The following is a 22,321-nucleotide window of genomic DNA, read 5'->3' as shown; positions in this document are numbered from 1 at the left end:
TTTAAACTGTATATTGGTCGGGTCTTCTGTCACACTACGCTGCCCAAAGGAACATGGAGCCGCGGATAATTGAAATAGTCTTTATTTGATCCAGCACTGGGGGTAATCCGACATGGAGAACAGGGGGAAGATACATGCATGTAACTGGTAGACCCAACAAAAACTGAACTGAAAGACTGGGGCGGGCTTATAAAGACAGGATAACGAGGGAGCTAATGAGACACACCTGGGGTCAAATCAACAATCAAGTAGAGACAGAGGCTGCATCCGAAAACTTAGGTAGGTGACTTGCTGGCTCGCTGACGTATCAGGCAATGACTTTGCAGGCAATGATTTTGCATGAAGGCTCATGAAACTGATTTTGGACAGGCTTCTGAGGCAGAGTAACGGTTTAATGATCTACAGCAAAATATAGAGAGCTTTGGTGATAAACTAAGTGGGATATTTCATTACTGCAATTTTAATTTCTCGCTAGAAATTACATAAAAAGTGGAAACTGTTTGATCAAAAACAAACATTTACTCACAAACTGACCACCGACTGCAACTTTCAGACGCCATCTTTATTTTTTTGGCTTAACTGTCACCGAATGGAACGCACAGGATTGTGGGATATCAAAGGCACCGAAGGATACATCTGTGCTGCCTTCAAAAATCGGCCAGCTGAAGGCATCTCAGGAGACAGGAACTGAAACTAACATTGAATTCGGACGTGCCTTGATGCCTTCCTACCTTGGAATGCGTCCTCGGAAGGCAGCATTTTTCAGTTTTCGGATGCAGCCAGAAACTGGGTCACAGGGAAAAAACACACACAGAGTTCTGTGATCCATAGTTCTGACAACGTGCTTTATTCTCAAAATGTTTTATGTGATATTGTTATTTTGTTCACAAGTTAAATGCATAACTTTCAAAAATGAGGTAAATCCAAACTCAGCTGTACAAGACAATAGTATCATTATTCAGCTCCAGTGTTGATTCAGCTCATTTTAATAACTGGGTCAATGTTGCAAAATTCATGAATTATGATTGAGTTTGATTCGGCTATAAAGCAGCTCCACAGAAGACAAGAGTTTCATCATCCAGCTCAATTCAGTTTAAGTTTTGTTCTCATCTAGTGTCATCACAGCAAAATAATATTGCTGAATACTAAGTTTCTTTTAAACCCCAACTGAGCAAGTCAAGGTGGCAAAGAATCCAAACTCCATTGGTGACAGAAGTGGAGAAAAAAAAACAAAATAAAAACCTTGGGAGAAACCAGGCTCAGTCGGGGACCAGTTCTCCTCTGGCCTAAATAAATGAAGACGGTATGATATTTATCAAGGTGTCACACCAGCATTACGTGGGCAGGACGAGTTGTTGTCTGTTCAGCTGGGTGAAATATGAAAGCAAAGTAATAGACATCTGGTTTATCAGTGGCCTTAAACACGATGAATATCCTTCTTAATGAAACTGTGTTTTGGGCCCAGAATGATGCATTCACAGCTGGCTGTAGGGATCTGTGCTAAGGACCCATCCATTCGTGGGTACTTTGTGAAGTGTGGATTCTTCATTAAAGGAGAACCATCTCTGACTCCTGCAGTATCTGTCACTTTATGTCCTTTCATAAACTCAGTTCATCAAACTTTTAACTTGAGCTCCTTTTCTGTCAAAAATACTAGAAATGGCAGCATCCTCACAATTATATACCTTGTTAGAGAGAAAATGGTATCTGTTAGGATTTCCAGTCAGTATTTAGACCGTATCATAGTACTGAAACTGCTCTCATCAGAGTTACAAAGGAACCTGCTCTTATCATCCCGATCGTGGTGGTATTTCTCTATTAAGTGCTACTGGATCTTAGCGCTGTGTCTGACACTATTGACCACAACATTATGACTACAAAATTATGTTGCATTAGTGGAATTGCCTTGTCATGATTCAAATCTTACTTATCTGCCCATCAGTTAGTTCATGTAGCAGTGAATGGCGAGATATCATATCAATCACAAGTACAGTATGAAGTGCCACAAGGCTCAGTACTAGGACCGTTACTTTTCAAACTTTACATGCTACTCTTGGGAGATATCATCAAGAAACACGGTGTTAGCTCTCACTGTTATGCTGATGATACTCCACTCTATATTTCTTTGCGGACCTATGAAACCTACAAATTTGCAAAACTAACAGAATGCATAGCTGATATAAAAAAAAAAAAAAAAAAACTGAATGACTAGTAATTTTTAACTGCTAAATTCAGAAAAAAAAAAAAAAAAACAGGGGTTTTAATTACTGGACCAAAATCCTCTGCATGTTATAACCTAAAAGACTGTCTAACACTTGATGGCTGCTCTGTCAATTCTTTGTCATCAGTTAGGAACCTAAGTTGTGCTATTTAATAGCAATCTTTCCTTTGAAATCCATGTTTTCTAACACATTGTAAAACTGCATTTTTTGTCTTAAAAATATATATAAATACGGCCTATATGCTCTCAATGTCAAATGCAGAAAGGAAGAATGTTAATCCATGCATTTTATGACCTCAAGGTTAGATTATTGTAATGCTCTATTGGGTGGTTGTTCTGCACGCTAAGAAACAAACTCCAGTTAGTCCAAAAATGCAGCAGCTAGAGTTCTTACTAGAACCAGGAAGTATGATCATATTAGCCCGGTCCTGTCAACACTGCACTGGCTCCCTATCAAACATCATATAGATTTTAAAATCCTTGCTTATTTCTTATGAAGCCCTGAATGGTTTAGCACCTCAGTATTTGAACGAGCTCTTGTTACATTATAGTCCTCTACGTCTGCTCCGTTGACTCTGGCAAGTTGATAATACCTAGAATATCAAAGTCAACTGCGGGCGGCAGATCCTTCTCCTATTTAGCGCCTAAACTCTGGAATAACCTACCTAACATTGTTTGGGAGGCAGACACACACTCTGTCAGTTTTTTAATCTAGATTAAAGACCCATCTCTTTAACCTGGCTTACACATAACACACTAACACATTTGTAATATTCAAATCCGCTAAAGGATTAATAGGCTGCATTAATTAGGTAAACCGGAACCGGGAACACTTCCCATAACACCTGATGTACTCGCTACATTGTAAGAAGAATGACATCTACACTAACATTAGTCTCTTTCATTCCTATTCTGAGGTCACCGTAGCCACTCAGATCCAGTCGGTATCTAGACCAGATGGTGGATCAGCACGTAGAGACAACCTCTACAGCCCTGGATGTCAGCGGAGACCATGTCAACTAGATGAACCCTAGAGACAGATCCCCTGTGAAGACCTGGTCAACTAGACGACCATCAGCACATGACCACGGGCACCAGCTGAGTCCTCTGCACCTGTGCTGCAGGCTGGAATTAAACCACACCATGCTGGTTTGTCTGTCCAGAGGAGAACTGGCCCCCGACTGAGTCTGGTTTCTCCCAAGGTTTTTCTCCATTTCTGTCATCGATGGAGTTTTGGTTCCTTGCCTCTGTGGCCTTTGGCTTGCTTAGTTGAGGACGCTTGACTGATTGCACAGACACTATTGGAAGAGAGCTGAACTGGATGATGACATCAATCAATCAATGAACTGACTTTAGCTGAAAAAATGACTCTGTTATTGTCTTCTTGCATTATTGACAATCTGTTTTCCTTGTTAACACTGTAAAGCTGCTTTGACACAACCAGTATTGTATAAAGCGCTATACAAATAAAGGTGACTTAACTACTTCAGTCTCAATGTGTATCCAAGCCAGGATTTCTGTTATGCAGCACTGGAGTACATACGTTAGCACTACGAATGATGTTTAAGGGTTTGAGTTTAGAGTTAAGGTTCGTCCAAACCGCTTGTCCTCTGTAGGTTTGCAGGTGAGTCTATCCCATTGTCTCAGGCAGTGGGTGAAGAAACACTCACACATTCACTTCACCTCTGCTGCATGCCTTTCAGTTATTAAATCACTTACTGTTCTCTGTTGATTGGCACCTGATGAAGGCATGTTTGGGCTGATATGCATTTGTGATTCTTAATATAAAGTAGCCCTGCAAATAAAGGCTTTTTAATACTAAAATGTATGCATGTGCCTGGATATGGAATTTTATCTTTTTTTCTTTTCTTTTTTTTTTCAACAATAACCACCCAAAAAAAAAATGCTATTAAAAAAATTTTTTCACATACTTTAGTATAAGCATCTTGTGATCACAATGAAGAAAGCATGAAATGTTTTTTTTTTTTTTTTTTTTTTTTGGAGCTTGTTGAGCAATGCATTATTTCTTTAACACACACACACACACACACACACACAAAGCTATTTATGCCTGGAATGCCTGTTAGCACAAAGCTGTATTTGGATCTGACACTCATGACAAGATCAGTTTGATTCTTTAAAATAATTAGATCTTTTTATAGCATGGCAGGGTTAGTTATGTATGACCTGTCCTGTACCATGAAGCCGGTTTAGCTGGCTAGTCAGGTATATTTTAGATTAGTTTGCACCAAGGCTTGGTTTTAGTTACCATAACTTTCACAGCACAGCTATCCTTGCTCTGGGTAAGAGATCTCAAACTCCAACTGGACCAATCAGCTGTGAGCAAACTGACATCTCTGATGCAATAAAGCCACTCCCCCACAGTCTCTGCCACCAAATTGAAAGTTAACCTGGCATGTGATTGGCTGTTCGTTACTGATGTCACACTTTCATGTGCACACGCTCCACAGTTATTCATGAACTCAGGATCAAAGCTGGAGTTTACAGAGAAAGCAGATGATCAGTGTCATGGTGTTAAAACGTCATGGTACAGGCCTCGGGCCTGTGATTAAAGAAGCTTCTGTTTGAAAATAATGATTAAGATTTGTGCTATCATGCATTCAAGGTTTAAAGAAAACTTTAAATTTAAAAATACTAGTTTTACATGGTACATCGTTAGTTTATTCTGTCCAGTAGTGCTTCTCATTGAGAGAATATTCTTACTTACATCTTTTTATTTTTTAACTGAACAGAAAACTGTTTTAAACCAATACATCATTCTGAAAATACTAGACGTCTTTGGTGCCATCTAGTGGAAATCAGACATTAAAATATTTGCTAAATGACATAAAGGGAAACATTTAAAAACTGCATTTGAGTTATGAAAAATATACCTCCACTGTCGAGAATGTATCCAAACAAGTGATCATTACGAATTTAAATCACTTTAATGTATTTCCCAAAATAAAGGAGATTAAAAAGCACACACAGGAGGACGTGTTTTGCAGCTGAAGTGTGAAAACATCACATGGGATAGAGGCAGCATTTAGCTTGCCACCGCAAAGCAATGCATCCAACTCATGCCTGCCACATGCTCTTATGAAACGAAGGGTGCGCTGGAGCTGCTTGCCAGCCTGTCCTGATATCTATCAGCTCTTTGTTGTGGCTTGTGCCACAGCAGCATCATCATCGGAAACCGTCTCAAGTAAGAACATGTGCTGCACTTTAGCAAGTCAGCAGCAAGCGGTGGAGACGCTCTCTCTGTGTCAGGAATACAGAGCACCTCAATCACACAAGCCAATGAAACTCAACGAAAGCCACGTAACTTGTGTGTAAAAATTTATTTAGCATAATTTAAAATCATTTCACGGTTAGTTCATTTATACAATTCTTTTTGGTTATAAAAAGGCAATTTTGACAAAAATCCCAGTGTATAAATGTAGTACCACACACCATAGACACACAGCCGCACTATTGCTCTGAAAGATGAAACAGAAAGCAGTTCACTGTCACAATCGCCCGTCATTCACCACCGTCACACCTAATAGTGATATCAGCGTTTGCACAGGTTTCATTTCTCTCACACACCAGCAACACTTACATGGAGTTTGGAAACTGAATTCAAAGTAAGGAACGATTCGAGACACTGTCCTGGATTTAACGACAGAAACACATTGCGAATGGTATCAGGTGTGACTCGAATGTTGACACGCGTGTCCAGTTACTCCACAATACAGCTTTGTTTTGTCTCTTTGGCCAAGTTTGGCAGACAATTCAGAAAAAGCTAAAAAGTTATTAAAACATTGGCTGTCTAGTCACAGGTTTCCACAGCACACTGCCATTCAACGGTGTCAGTTTTGCAAAAGGTTTAACCACGACTTCCAGTTCTGAAAGCAAATCACATATCAGCGGAGTAAAAAACACATCAAAACCCCATAATGCCTGCATCTCACCTACTATTAAATTCACTGCATCCAGATGTAAAGAGACGTCTATGACGACGACGACACTGGAAATCGTGAGACGTGTACGTGAGATGAGGATATTGAAATACAGTGCCGTTAGGTCAACATCGGGCCTCTTTTTGAACATGCAAAACCAAAAATAAAACTCGTCAGTTAATAATAAGAACATAAACCCAAACAACTCCTTTGAATGAGACGTGTAATGATACACTGAACGGATTAGCACGCCTGCATTTCAGTCTTTGGGCTGGGAAGACACATCAGCGTTTTGGTGTTTGTGAGGCGTTCGCTGGCTCTGAAGGAACGAGGCGTTCACTAAAAACAAACGACCAGCGACTCTCGTGGAGCGTTAGATACCTGACCTTACATAGTAACCTGACTGACCATCTCTGAACAGGAAAATACGGGCCGATGCCTGAATCTGCCATCGCAACAACAGTACTAACACTTGTTTAGCAGCAGGACGCAGCCCTTTATGAAAAAGCACGTAAGGCACGACTCTCAGGATGATGGGGTCACATTTAACCCCAAAATCACAAGTACGAAAATATATCTTGCATTAAAAATATCTAGTTTGGACCATTAAGACATTTTGCGTTTGTGGAATGTAATTGGAAATGTACAGTATTTGTTACACTATAAATATCTGAAAAAAGAAATCAGTCATTGCGTCTGAGGGAGATTTTCTTTCTTGCATTGTGGGAAATTACCGTTTTTTGCATTATTGGAGATCTGGTAAAAATCTTATTGCTCCTTAAAAAGATTTCATTTCTTTATGGAAAGTATAATAATTTTTTTCCTCTAGATTTTTGGAGTAAAACACAACCTGCAGTTTTCTACACGAAACTCACACTTGGATCAGCGCAACCCAAGCAATCCGATATTTTAGCTGTCGAAATATTGCTGAACAGCTATGGATAAAACACAATATGCATATTTTAAAAAAATAATAATAATAATTTTGAAGGCACATGAAAGATTTGGCTGGGACATCTATAACCGTGAGTCTGATGTGTCGACCTCATTCAGTCTTCATTATATTGCACTTTATCTAAACGCACAGGACGCCGCGAGTCACTAAAACCTCCACAAGCTCCTGACGGACACCGACGATCCTTATCTTACATTAAGAGGATCTGGCAACAAACTTATTAAATCGACAAAAAAAAAAGACAGGCAAGCAACTTCAACAGACTTATAAGAGATTTACAAGATAATGAGACACGGAAAAGTCAACGAAACCAAATCAGAAAGTCCTTAAAGAGCGAGAAAGTGAGACGAGATGGATACAGACACCAGGATGGACCCCCTGCGAGTTCATCTCCGTCACGGCCGACTATAAGAGCACACACTTCTTGGTATTCTTTTTGGTAACGGGGTAGAGCACGGCGCGCACGGCCTCCACGAACACCTCCCTCACGCCCTCCTGCAGCAGCGCGGAGCACTCCAGGTACTTGACCGCACCGATCTGCTTGGACAGAGCGCCGCCCTGCTGGTGAGAGGTGGGCGCCAGGCCCTGCTCCTTCAGCTTCTTGACCGTCTCCGAATCCGTGCGCAGGTCCCTCTTGGTGCCCACCAGCAGGATGGGAGCGCTGGGGCAGTGGTGGGTCACCTCCGGGTGCCACTTGTGCCGCACGTTGGCGAAGGACGAGGGGCTGCCGATGGAGAAGCAGATGATGAAGATGTTTGGTCTGCGGGTAGGAGAGCTGCGCAGACGGTCGTACTCCTCCTGCCCCGCCGTGTCCCACAGGTTGAGGCTGACCGTACGGCCGTCCACGCTCATCTGAGCGCTGTAGTTGTCGAAGACGGTGGGGATGTACTCCTCGGGAAAGGCGTTGGTGGTGTAGGAGATGAGGAGGCACGTCTTGCCCACTGCCCCGTCGCCCACCACAACACACTTAATGGTCTGCATTCTGCGTCCTCACGGCAGCGGCACCTGCGGTCAAGAGCAGGCTTTGAGACAAGAAGCAGACTGGTGTATTCTGTACTCTGTGGAGCTGATACTACGACAAAACCAGCCTGCGTGACCCGAACACGTCCGCTCCGGACACCGTGAATGCTTTCGGCGATCACCTAACATAACCTCTGACCTACCTTCTCTACGATCTGAACCTCTGCGTACTGAATATCGAACTTGATGTTCAGAGCTGCTTCTTCATCTTGAAAACTTGACGCTGTATTTTTAAAAACTGGATATTTGCAGTCTAACAATTCAGAAAATAAATGTCTATTTAAAAAAAAAAACTGTCAAAAATAATCAATTGTGTTAAATTTTAAATGTTCAATATTCAAGTAAAAAAAAAAAAAAATCTAATTCAGAACTACAGTACAGGTCAAAAGTTTGGAAACATTACTATTTTTGATGTTTTTGAAAGAAGTTTCTTCTGCTCATCAAGCCTGCATTTATTTGATCAAAAATACAGAAAAAACAGTAATATTGTGAAATATTATTACAATTTAAAAATAATGTTTTTAAATTTATTATACTTTAAATTATCATTTATTTCTGTGATGCAAAAGCTGAATTTTTTAGGATCATTATCACATGATCCTTTAGAAATCATTCTAATATGATGATTCATTATCAAAGTTGGAAACAGTTCTGCTGCTTAATATTTTTTCAGAACATGTGATACTTTTTTAGGATACTTTGATGAATAAAAACTAAAAAAAAGAAGCTATGTTTTTAAAATATAAATATTTTGTAATAACAATATACACTACTGGTCAGTAATTTGGGGTCAGTATTTTTTTTTCTTTCTTTTTTTTAAATAAAATCAATACTTTTATTCAGCAAGGATGTGTTAAGTTGATAAAAAGTGATAGTAAAGAAAATTTTTTTTTATTTTGAATAAATGCAGTTCTTTTTAACCTTTTATTCATCAAATATATAAGACAGCAGAACTGTTTCCAACACTCATAATAAATCAGAATATTAGAATGATTTCTAAAATGATCATGTGATAGACTGGATGTTACATGTGACACTGAAGGCTGGAGTAATGATGCTGAAAATTCAGCTTTGCATCACAGGAATAAATTATTTTTTTTAAAGTATATTCAAATAGAAAACTATTATTTTAAGTTGTAATAATATTTCACAATATTACTGTTTTTTCTGTATTTTTGATCAAATAAATGCAGGCTTGATGAGCAGAAGAGACTTCTTTCAAAAACATTAAAAATAGTAATGTTTCCAAACTTTTGACCTGTACTGTGTTAAATGCTACATACAATTCTGTTTTATTAAATACCACTTCAACAATTCAAATTCTAATAGTTTTGTCATATTATAAGCTCCACAGTACTCTGTAGTACTTTTCTACAGAAACAGTTATTAAGACTATGATATAAACTCTTGTTATTTGGTATCAGCATTATTCAGTGTTTCAGGTCAAGTCTTTTAAAGCGCTTGAAATCTCTCACTCTGATGTATTATCGTGAAATATCGGGCTCTATATTTTTGTCAACACATGTTCTTTCAATCAGCACATGTTTTGTAGTTTTTATTTATTTATTTTTAGACCAGTGCTAATAGAAAGAAAACTAGCTGACAAACAGATGGAACCCAATATTTGGTAATAATATCGCTTAACGAGATACTTATAAGCATTTTTTTTTGTAGGCCGGTCATTTTTGATTGGCAACACCAACACAAGGATGGAAAAATATTGATCAGCACAACTGTGTTCAACATTGATGATAATCAGAAATGTTTCTTGATTAATAAATCATCATATCAGAATGATTTCTGAAGATCATGTGACACTGAAGAGTAATGATGCTGGAAATACAGCTTTGTCTCAACAGGATATTAAAATAGAAACCATTGTTTTCTCTGTATTCGTGCTCAGGTTCGTCTCAGGTGAGAGGAGTCTCTCTGTGCTCGCGGGAGCTGCTAATGCTCGAGTCTCGAGCTCGTACTGAATCCTTTAACTTACTGAACATTACAGGACGCGTTATTATCGAGGTGCTAATGTTAACAGCTCCTGGACTGTGGAAAAACCGGTTTATCAGACTGTGACTGGGACTGATATTAGCAGGGACCGTCTGCTCTTCACACGACGCTAAAGCACATCTTACCCGTTATAATATTCAAAATATTATTATTATAATGAGTAGTGTACAGTACGTTGTGATTACGGGTAGTGTTGTTTTTAGGTTCACTACTGTAGTGTGTGTAGCTATGTTTTGCTAATGTGTGTAAAACAGTCACGCCACGAACACACTTTTCATATAATAATGATAATAATAATGATGATAATAATAATAATGATGATAATAGCAGCAGTGGCAGGCTCGTATTGACGCGTCGCGCTCCAGTCACACACCTCAGTCAGACGCGCCCAGTCACAAGTATTTCCTGTATCTCTTTCACACGCGTAACGCGTAACGTGTGTTTCACACAGCAAACCGACAGCAGGACAAACACGGGTCTTCATGTGAGCCATAACGCGATGATAAAACTTATTAAGATAGTTTTTTTTAGAAGTGCTCACCGCCTCTGAAGTCCTCGCGACTCTCCGACCAGCGCTCAAAACCGAGCGTTTGCGCTCGCGCAGACTCAGATCCGCCGGAAGCCGCAGCAGCTCCGCTTCAAAATAAAAGCTCTTTCTCAAGTATTGCGTTTGCGACATAGTACTGAGTAACACTCGTTTTAATTAATTATTAAAAAGGACCGACCAATCTGGAAATCTGAGTAATGCATTTCACGGTTAACACAGATTTATTTTCACGCTTAGATGCGAGATATGAACTCAGAACTGTGAAAAAATATTTATAACGTGCAAATAAATAATAATAATTTTTGCAAGAAAGTCAAAAATCTGTGTTTACTATTCTACCAGAAGAATCAACTGAAGATTTTTAGGCATACTAGTATCATAAAATTAATTGTTCAAAAATTATAACCAATTATTTTAAAATGACAATCATATTATTACAAAAGTAATTTTTTTTTTTCTTAATTATGGAGTTAAAAAAATATTATATTGCATGCAAATAAGTTGTTTATTTTAAAATATTAACTTCAAACCTCAAGGAGTACTTGAAGCAAATATTTTTCCTCAAAGGGGTTTCGGCTCACAAAAATGGTTAATTTAACCTGTTAATTTAGCAAGAAGCACGAGAAATTCAGTTCTGCGTCTCCAAGAGACACTCAAAACACAGTTTACCAGGAGAACACACAAATATGAGTTCAAACACATTTTTATTATAAAAGACTGCATTGGAATATTACTCTTTAAACCTATTAAATCATTCAACATCTTCAGCAGACATCAGGCTTTGTACAGAAGAGGAGAGCAGAGAGGAGATGGGCTCGGTGTTATAATTGTGCTGTTCTGAGACAGACGAAGAACGCAATCCTTCACGATCGTCCATAACATCACGGGTTTAACTCAAACCAGCTGAAATCACTAGTAAAGGTAGATGGGATTACTTCACGGTGTACTTGATTCTCAACACAAATTATAATCAGAATCAGTTTGAACTATCAATTCAACGTCATCCTCTCGGCTCAAACATGTACACAAGCTTACAGACGAGCAACTGATGGACAGAACAGACTGTCATTTAAATATGAAACACCGAAGAAGTCCTGCTGTTATAAACACTCACTGCAGATACAGACATCCTGAAGCCGTTCAGCCACACATTCATTCCCAGAAACACCACCACGACACAGAAACACAGTCTTATTGAGGACACACACACACACACACACACACGGTGCCCGCAGGCAGGAATGCATGTCTGAATGGCTCGAGTCACGTCTTTGATCATCAGGCTCTCCTCAGATGCTGGCACAGTTCGCTTCGAGACCCATGCAGATAATCTCCCGCAGACACAATCAATGGATTTGAACTTCTAGACATTAATGGAGGCGGATGAGGAGCCGTGACAATATCGTTTTGTAGAATTTACAGCCAGAAACACAGTATGTGAGAGAATAAAGATGTGTATGCTGCTCGGGGAAACACGTTCATGCTCCCAAACCATTCAGTCCACATCAAACTCGAGCGCTCGGCTTTACTGCTGGCCCTCCTTCTTCTCTCCCGCTTCTCCTCCGGAGCCGGATCCAGAGCCGCCTTCCCGCTCCGACGCCATCTGACACACACAAACACAGTCAATATTAATTCAGAAATACACCAAGTGTACAAGATTTCAGCTAAAATACAACGTTTCTACATAACCGATATGTTTTTTACCAAACGTCATCACCATTAAATCTCTTTATTATTAATACTACAACTGCTATGTTAGACGGGGGGTTAGTGGAGCGAAACAGAGAACTGACCTTCTTGTAGGCCATCTCGAAGAGTTTGAGCGAGGCCTGCTGCAGGTTTGTGGCTGCTTGCTTGATGTTTTCTCCCGTCTCCGCGTCCTTCCGCGAGAGCAGCTCTCGTACTTTAGCGATCTCCTCCTTCAGTTTGTCACACTGCAGAGAGAGAGAGAGAGAGAGAGAGAGAGAGAGAGAGAGAGAGAGAGACAAAGAGACAGAGAGAGGGAGAGACGGAGACAGAGAGAGAGACAGAGAGAGAGAAATAGAGACAAAGAGAGACAGAGACAGAGAAATAGAGACAAAGAGACAGAGAGAGACAGAGACAGAGAGAGGGAGAGACAGAGACAGAGAGAGAGACAGACAGAGACAGAGAAATAGAGACAAAGAGACAGAGAGAGACAGAGACAGAGAAACAGAGAAATAGAGACAAAGAGACAGAGAGAGAAATAGAGACAAAGAGACAGAGACAGAGAGAGACAGAGACAGAAATAGAGACAAAGAGACAGAGACAGAAATAGAGACAAAGAGACAGAGAGAGACAGAGACAGAGAAATAGAGACAAAGAGACAGAGAGACAGAGAGAGGGAGAGACGGAGACAGAGAGAGAGAAATAGAGACAAAGAGACAGAGAGAGACAGAGACAGAGAAATAGAGACAAAGAGACAGAGAGAGACAGAGACAGAGAAATTAGAGACAAAGAGACAGAGAGAGAGACAGAGAAATAGAGAAAAGAGACAGAGAGAGAAAATAGAAAAGAAGACAAAGAGACAGAGACAGAGAGAGACAGAGACAGAAATAGAGACAGAGACAGAAATAGAGACAAAGAGACAGAGAGAGACAGAGACAGAGAAATAGAGACAAAGAGACAGAGAGAGACAGAGACAGAGAAATAGAGACAAAGAGACAGAGAGAGACAGAGACGGAGACAGAGAGAGAGAAATAGAGACAAAGAGACAGAGAGAGACAGAGACAGAGAAATAGAGACAAAGAGACAGAGAGAGACAGAGACAGAGAAATAGAGACAAAGAGACAGAGAGAGACAGAGAGAGAGAGACAGAGAAAGAGAGACAAAGAGACAGAGAGAGACAGAGACAGAGAGAGACAGAGAAAGAGAGACAAAGAGACAGAGAGAGACAGAGACAGAGAGAGAGAGAGTCAGTCACACCCGGCGCCTCTGAAACACAGCAGCTAAAGCAGCTCCTCAGACTGCAGTCAGACCTCATCAGCGGGCAGCTGGTCCTTAAACTCCTCCATCTTTGACTCGGTGTCGTGGACGATGCCCTCGGCCATGTTCACCGCTTCCACGCGATCCTTTAACCCAAGAGCAATCAGTTCAGACGCTGCAGGAGGTTCTGAGATGTGAGAAAGCCCAGGTGTAACGTGTGAGAAACACTACCTTCCGTCTCCGGTCCTCCTCGGCGTACTTCTCAGCGTTCTTGATCATGTTTTCGATGTCGTCTTTGCTGAGTCCACCAGACGACTGGATGACAACTGAACCAAACACGCATTAAAAAAAATGTGAGATGAATGTTTTTTCATGAAGACAACTCAGTGGCTGTAAAAGTGGACATTGCAGACGTCATTTCTGAAGTTATATTTTAGAGAAAGATTAAAAGTTCATCAACATGCATCATTGATTTTGACTGATTTGTCTCACTCTGCTGTTCTCGGCCGGTGCCCTTGTCTTTAGCGGAGACGTGCACGATCCCGTTAGCGTCGATATCAAAGGTGACTTCAATCTGAGGAACACCCCGAGGAGCCGGAGGGATGCCGACCTGTTCAGCACACACGAACACAACATCTGAGCCAAAACACGGTTATGGTCTTCTCTAGCTCGCTTCCTAATCTAGACGTCTAATAAACCTAGCACTGTGTATTATGAGTGTTGCTGGCTCTTTGACAAAGTGCTTTGTTCCTCTTCTCTAAGTCTGGATAAAAAAACGTCTGCTAAATGTATAGGTGCATGTGAATGTTTGTACCAGGGTGAACTGTCCCAGGATCTTGTTGTCTGCAGCCATCTCTCGCTCTCCCTGACAAACTTTGATCTCTACTTGAGTCTGTCCATCAGCAGCGGTGGAGAACACCTGAGGAACACAACCAAAGCTCACGTCAGTCCATAGATAGTGAAGCTTAATTCAGCCACAGTGCAAGGAGTAAGAAATGATCAGCCCACCTGGCTCTTCTTGGTGGGGATGGTTGTGTTTCTGTTGATGAGTTTAGTGAAGACTCCTCCCAGAGTCTCGATGCCGAGAGACAGAGGAGTGACGTCCAGCAGCAGCACGTCGGTCACGTCTCCGGCCAGAACGCCTCCCTGGATGGCCGCTCCGATGGCCACGGCTTCGTCGGGGTTCACCGACTTACTGGGAGCACGACCGAACAGATCCTGCACCGTCTGCTGGACCTGAGGACACACACACACACACACACACACACACACACACGAGCAGGAATGAAGACGCTTCACTCGAGGCCTTGCTCACAGAGTGTGTGTGTTCTGACCGGGCTCACCTTCGGCATGCGGCTCATTCCTCCCACCAGCAGCACTTCTCCAATGTCGCTCTTGGAGACCTCGGCGTCCTGCATGGCCTTCTGACAGGGGGCCACGGTCCTGCGGATCAGATCCGCCACGATGCCCTCGAACTGAGAGCGGGTCAGCTTCATGTTCAGGTGTTTGGGGCCAGAGGCGTCCATCGTCAGGTACGGCAGGTTGATGTCCGTCTGTGTGCAGAGAGATTACCATACGGTTTTCTTAAACTCTCCAGTCATAATGCTCCTAATACAGGGGATGTGATTTCTCCATATTTATCAACGGCCTTAAAATAATTACTAAAACTGCAAAATGCGGTGTCTTGAAATGCATGCATGGGTTGCTTTAAACAGCACTTTTTTTACAGTGCAGGTTTGTGAAATGCAATATTTCTTAGTGTGACTGAGACTAATGCAGAGGCTGTGATGTGATCACATTAATGTTGTGTGTGTGTGTGGAGCTCCTGATCTCTTTGTGTCTTGCAGCAGCTCTGTTCATAGCTCATGCTACGCCTGGGAGGCTGGGTCAGCCCTGTTCCACTCACTGACCTGCAGAGAGGAAGACAGCTCACACTTGGCCTTCTCCGCAGCCTCTCTCACCCGCTGCAGAGCCATGGTGTCTTTGGTCAGATCCACTCCAGACTGAAACCACACACAAACCACATCAGACCAGAACCTCTGACATCTAGATGCATTCATACAGTCCTCTACTAATGCATGTTTTAAGAGCATCTAATCAATCACGTCAAATGAAATGAGCCTACAGCAGCTTATGATGGAACCTGACTGCATTAATTAGGTAGAATTCAATTCAGTAATCTTACAAGTTTTGCTGGCAGCTGAAGAGAAGTTTAAAAAAAAAAAAAAAAAGGGCAAATGCATTTCAAATCTGTTAAAACGTATTTATTACCAATAACCCACTGCGGTCCATTTATCAACAGTCTTGCATTAAGATGACAATACTTCAGTTTTTACGTTCTATAATGAGCTGTGCATCGGTAATCATTTTAGCCAATTCAGTGCAAATTCAGTCTTTTTTTATTGATATATTAAACTGATATTTAATTGTTCTCAAGTGCATCACTGCTGCATTTGATCTCGTGCCATTCTTATTTTAACAGTGTGGTACTTTTTGATAAAGCATATTATCTTCATGAGCGTTTACAATTAAAAAACAGTGATGGATAGCAGCTGATCTTAGTGCTCAAATATATCAGCGATCACTACTGAAACACACACACACACACACACACACACACACACACACACACACACAAAAACCTCTCTCTTGAACTCCTTCACTATATGTCTGAGGAGATGCTGGTCGAAATCTTCTCCGCCCAAGAACGTGTCTCCATTGGTGGACTTCACCTCGAACACACCCTTCTGGATCTCCAGGACAGAGATATCGAACGTCCCACCGCCGAGATCATACACAGCGATTCTGGGAAGACCATAGTAATATTCTTCAGAATCAAGTCCAAGCACACAGTATCAGCAAGTAGATTCATGCCAAATAATATTCAATAAGACTTGTGATTCGATTCAATATGGGTTATTTTGGACATATTTCAGGTACAGGACATGGCAAATTTTCTCTCAACTAATGCTGTTTTATACAGCTGAGTGTTAATAATATTTCTGGAAGGTTGAAACTTGCTGATTTGTATACAAACACTTCAAATATAAGTTATACTTTAACTTTAAATTACATAATTATATTTCTACCCCAAACTGTTTTTTGAAATGTAAACACTTAAATGGTGGCTGTCACAAAAACTTGGCAGATTTATTCAAACATAAACTATATATATATATTAAACAACAGTAAAAAAAATGATAATGAATGTGTTATATGGTGCATATTTATCAAAAAGCTCCTCTCTAGAGTTAATTTTTCTAGTTTATGCTCACCGAATGTGTTTTTATATGAGTAAATATGACGTTACATGACATTGGCGATTGTTGTTTTTCTGCGTTTGAAACACGAGACGGATTCGGTAAGTGGTGCTCTTTATTTTAACACCTTCGGATGTTCATTCACGTTTATTTCATGCTGTAAGTGCTATTAAAGCAGAGGAGACGATGAGTTCACAGCGATCGGTCACTCCACATTACACAGCGCCAAAACAGCTTTGAATGTTGCAATAAAATGGACAGAATTTGAAATCTGACACTTTGTTTCAAATCATTAGTGACAAATCACAAAGGATGGGAGGCGCTACAATGTTCCCTTCATCATCTGACAGGCGAGACTAATCGATCCTAGAGATTTCTGAATCGATATGGATTCATAAAATGAGAATCGATTAAAATTTAGAACCCAGCCCTAATGAGTGTCTAATACTTACATTTTGTCCTGAGTCTTGTCCAGACCGTAGGCTAAAGCAGCAGCCGTCGGCTCGTTAATAACACGGAGCACATTCAAACCCGCGATCTGTCCGGCGTCCTTGGTTGCCTATAAACACAGCAGATATTAAAGACCGATCAATCAAAGCTGGTTCTCAACGGAGAACTCGCACATGCACAGATAGTTATCAGGTAGAAGAGAAACCTGCGTCACACCTGTCTCTGAGAGTCGTTGAAGTAAGCCGGAACTGTAATAACAGCGTTCTTCACCGTGTGACCCAGGTAGTTCTCTGAAGAAACAACAAGCAGTGGTTTAACAGAGCGTATCATCAGTTGTAGAGGTGGACGATAGATTGTGGACTACTGTCTCTGTCGCGGTTACACACTCACGTGACGTTCACTGGTCACGAAAACTTCTCGTTTGCACGTTTTTTTTAGCATTGTGGTTTAAAAATAAGTGATTTTAATCCGCTGAAATGCACTCAGCAGTGAAAGAGAACTCATTTGGCTATATTTCGTTCTTAAGTGAAATCAAACATGTGTAAGAGTATATTAGATCCGGGCAGCTCTTAAAGTGACAGCAGTCTAATATTCCTGCTGTCTGTCCTTCATGTTAATCAAACAACAAGAGAGAAAATCTCTCGCTGGCCTCGACTAAATCACCTTAGTAACTTTAATAACAATATGCAGTGTTTTTATTCATCTGATTACTTTATACAATGCATGTAGCATTTCTTATTCATTTGTTCTACTGTAGTTTTTTGTCCTGTTGCTTGTAATTAGTTTCTTTAAATTTAAATCGCTGACTGTTTACTTGTCTTCAGTGAGCTTGAGTTTTGTTTTTTTTAAGGCTAGGTATTAGTGTTTTTGCGACACTAACACTGATGACAAGAATTATGACATTCTTGTATCATAAAGACCTTATTTAAAGCAGAAAATAACTATATTGTGAAATGTATCGCTATATATATGATGACTCATATCGTACATAAGATTTTGGTCATACTGTCACTTGTTTTGACTGTATTGTCTTCCGGCGGAGCACTGACCTGCGGTCTCCTTCATCTTGATGAGGATGAAGGCTCCGGCCTGACTTGGCGAGTACAGTTTACCGTGGGCCTCCAGCCAGGCGTCTCCGTTAGACGCACGCACGATCTTATACGGCACGTTCTTCCTGTCAATCACAGCAAAGCTCGTCACTTATATCTGTGAAGTTACATAACAGTTAAACATATAACGGGACTGGAGCTGTGCAATCAAAAGCCTTACAAATCTTTCTGAACTTCAGCGTCATCGTAGCGGCGTCCGATCAGGCGTTTCGTAGCGTAGAGCGTGTTGTTGGGGTTGGTGACGGCCTGGCGTTTAGCCGGCATCCCCACGAGTCTCTCTCCGTCCGCTGTGAAGGCCACCACTGACGGCGTGGTCCTCGCTCCCTCGGCGTTCTCCAGCACCTGTCACCAGCACACAACTCAGTAATGACACTACTGTCTTTTGAGGGATGCTTTACTGAAGAATCTGAATTAGGGTTGCCAAAGGGTGGAAGATTTCCAGAAACTTAAAAAAATCCCTGGAATATTCCAAAAAATCCTGGAATGTTTCCGAAATTTACTGGAAATTTTCCACCTTTTTGCAAGCCTAATCTTAACACACCCAAAAACTGGGTTTCTAGGGCTGCATGATACTGGTTAAGCTCTTAAATTACGATTATTGTCATTTAAAATTCTCGTTTACATTTCTTCAGAATTTAAGCATTTTCAAAAAAAGCACAAATCAAAAGAACGATGCATCGTTCACAGCAAAAACAAAAGACTGGCTTTTTCAGCTCATCAGCACTTTGGCCTTAATGTAGTGTGTGTGTGTGTGTGTGTGAGTGAGTGAGAGAGTGAGTGTGTGTGGTTGCCAGGTTGGGAAGATTAAGTAAACCACTGGGCAGAAAATCTTTTGATTTAAGAGCAAAGCTCTGATTGGGGGATTTTAAACTTATAAAATGTGGCAAATGCAACTATAAAAGCATTTTTTTTTTCAGTATGAATAACCAATTAAAATACAATGTATCATGCAGCCCTATGGGTTTCCGTACATGATTCTGCTAATTTATTGTTCATCAGTGTGAAGCTGCTTTAAGACAATCTTCAGAAATCAAGGTGACTTGTGGCTTGTGGTCTCAACAGTGGCCTGCCATCATTCATTCATTCAGCAGACTCACGACCGCTGTGCACCGATCTCTCTCTTTAACATTTCAAACCTACAGGCAGCTCCAGTATAATTCTGAATATATTTATGTTGAGGTTAACATGAATCATCTGCTCGAGGACACAGCGGTGACAGCTCACTCTAACACACGGAGCGCTCACCTTTGCTTGTTTCCCCTCCATCACAGCCACGCAGGAGTTGGTGGTCCCCAGATCGATGCCAACGACAGCGCCTCGGATCGCCTCGGACCTGAAACAGCACCAGCACCATCAGCACCTCCAACACTCTCACCGATGAGCTCGACAGAACCACAGATACTCACGCATAACAGCGCCTGGCTGCAGTCTGCAGGGTCTGCGCAGTCAGTCCACGCCAACCAGCCTGAGAAACACACACAACATCACATTAAACCATCACATGAAAACAACAGATGAGGAGGGGTTAGTGTGCAACGAGTCACATCAAGTCTGACCATGTGCTGTAATGCCATGATGAAGAGAGAATCACGTGGTACATAAACTTCTCATTATGTGTGTGTGTGTTAATAGTTTGAGAGTAAAGCACACACAGATGAAGGGAAGCTCCTCGATGCTTCAGGACACTCGATGAAGGTCAAACAAACTCTTCCTAAGCCCCACACACACACCACTGAATGAACTCTTCACACGTTAAGAATCTGTCTAGATGATATAACATCTGTTCTGTATAATAAACCATCGCTTCTCTTAAACTAAACGTTAACTTACAGGGGGCAAAAGATTCGAACCCACACCTCCGCGGCGGAATGAAGGCGCCAGCGCTCTTTAAGGGCACTCGGTAGCGGTCTCTTACCTTCTGGATGAGATCAGACACAGTGCTGCAGCACCTCTGAGCGCGCGACACACTCCTCGCCGCGGACAACATCTTCGTCTGATTACTGTCAGGGATCTGTGCAGAGCTGCTGGGGGTCAGGTAACTTAGGAGAGCTGTGGGGGGTCAAACTCGGGCCCTGTGCTGTCAGCGGCGCTCGCGGTGAAGTCTCACTGACGCTCTTCTAGAATTATCCAACACCGCATGGCGTTCAGAAGGACCTCATGGCAGCTCGCGCAGCGCCTGAACAGAATCCGATATTCCGCTCTCGTTTTAAATAGCAGTTTTGTTCAATGCAATTATTCGCTGTGTATTATGTGATATTGTTGTCTAAAATGATATTTCTCTGAGGCTAACACATGATTAAAACAGTTTTTCAATGACAAATGTTTAAGGCATATATGTAAACATCACAGAGTGTAATCCTGAAGGTCATTCCAAAAAGTTTCGTAGTCATTACATCATACACACATCATGACTTTTATGCAATCGTTTATATTATTATTATTATGACATTCTGTCAGGCTTCTAACTTAATCAGACAAACATTATTTTAGGGTATTGTGATTTAAGATCCTACAAAAGAAAATATATTTTTATTATTAATTTAATTTTCAATTATTAGCGCATTTTACATTTACATTCCAATTATATTTTAGGTTGCGCGCCTTCTCTCTCTCTTTCATTCTAGTTGTTATTTTTATAACTTAATATTTGTAGTAGTAGTTTAGAATTTTTACAGTTTATATATAATTATGATATATATTATTTATGTTGAAAAATCATAAATAGGCCTACTATTGTCATGTTATATTATTGGGCTATCACTCACATTTTACATTCATTGATGTGAATTTCTGTTGATATGCAGACATAAAGATCTCAGAGATTTGTCATCCATGAACAGTTTCTTGTGTTTCTTCTTCAGACCTGCAGAGTGTCTCTCGGACAGTAGGTGGCGCTCACAGAGAAGCAGAGACACTAGTGACCCTTGAAAACAGAGCAGCCTTCTGTTTGTGATGTTTTGTGATCCGCTGTGATGATGTTCATCAAACCAATACCAAATACAGAAAGAAGACATTTATATCAAATTTAAATCTGGACTAAAACGTACCAGAACCGAAAAAGAAAGAAAGAAAAAATAATAATAAAAATAAAAATAAAATATATAAAAATAATAATAATAATAATAATAATAATAATAATAATAATATATATTATATATATAAATATATATATATATATATATATATATATATATATACATACACACACTATAATAACTATAATATAATATAATAACTATTCATTATTTGTAAATGTTTCTAAATTCTCCCTGTCATCTCGATGGCAAAAAGTCTGAATTCACGCTATTTACACATCTTTACTAATCATTTATTAATTATTTGTTCATGTTTTTGCAGTAGCCAATCTAAAGTGAAGACTGTTCATGATTTTAAACGTTTGTAAACTTTTACTATATTTACCATTTAGTACTTTTTAGACAGACATAACAACAAGTAATTTTAATTTGGTTGCAAAACAAGTTCTTGTTGCCTCAACACTCACAACACTTTAATATTCGTAAACAGAGGATATTCCTTGACTCAAACATCAACAGAAGAGAAAACATACATTTTAAAGAAAATACTTCAAACCTATGCAGTGTAACAGATTGAACCGTGTCCCCTTACAGTAATCAAACTGACCCCTGTACACTACTATTATCCTCTTGCTATATCCATCTGCCGGGGAAGACCGGAAGGAAGGGCAAACAAAGAGGCTCAGATAACTGGAAGACTCTTAGTCTACAGACAGAAACAAGAGAGGAAGCCATGCTTCCACAGATACACATCCAGAGGGGAAATAAAACAAAGTCTGGTGTAGTATTAATTAAGGTGGTGCACAATGCCTTTTTAATGATTTATCAGTCAG

The 22,321-nt window shown here is 40.5% G+C and overlaps 2 protein-coding genes across 2 annotated transcripts; both read right to left on the bottom strand.

Annotated features, from left to right (window-relative positions):
* Positions 1-5,547: 5,547 nt before the first annotated feature.
* LOC122147407 (rho-related GTP-binding protein RhoG-like) lies at positions 5,548-10,833 on the bottom strand. The gene is made up of 2 exons (XM_042769772.1): positions 10,686-10,833; positions 5,548-8,122 (listed from the first exon to the last, which is right to left on the bottom strand). Exon 2 carries the CDS (start codon positions 8,096-8,098, stop codon positions 7,523-7,525), a length of 576 nt encoding a protein of 191 aa, XP_042625706.1. The 5' UTR covers positions 8,099-8,122; positions 10,686-10,833; the 3' UTR covers positions 5,548-7,522.
* Positions 10,834-11,378: 545 nt separating this feature from the next.
* LOC109066807 (stress-70 protein, mitochondrial-like) lies at positions 11,379-20,599 on the bottom strand. The gene is made up of 17 exons (XM_042769759.1): positions 20,369-20,599; positions 19,860-19,918; positions 19,699-19,786; positions 18,614-18,795; positions 18,394-18,518; positions 17,561-17,634; positions 17,347-17,453; positions 16,277-16,439; positions 15,545-15,637; positions 14,978-15,187; positions 14,643-14,870; positions 14,449-14,553; positions 14,127-14,244; positions 13,866-13,960; positions 13,688-13,780; positions 12,485-12,625; positions 11,379-12,294 (listed from the first exon to the last, which is right to left on the bottom strand). The coding sequence occupies exons 1-17, from the start codon at positions 20,438-20,440 to the stop codon at positions 12,217-12,219; spliced, it is 2,031 nt and encodes a 676-aa protein (XP_042625693.1). The 5' UTR covers positions 20,441-20,599; the 3' UTR covers positions 11,379-12,216.
* Between the last annotated feature and the right edge of the window lie 1,722 nt (positions 20,600-22,321).

This window comes from Cyprinus carpio, chromosome A14 (assembly GCF_018340385.1).
Source record: "Cyprinus carpio isolate SPL01 chromosome A14, ASM1834038v1, whole genome shotgun sequence".
NCBI lineage: Eukaryota > Metazoa > Chordata > Actinopteri > Cypriniformes > Cyprinidae > Cyprinus > Cyprinus carpio.
Note: the sequence above shows the minus strand (reverse complement) of the source record. Positions and strands in the feature narration are given on the sequence as shown.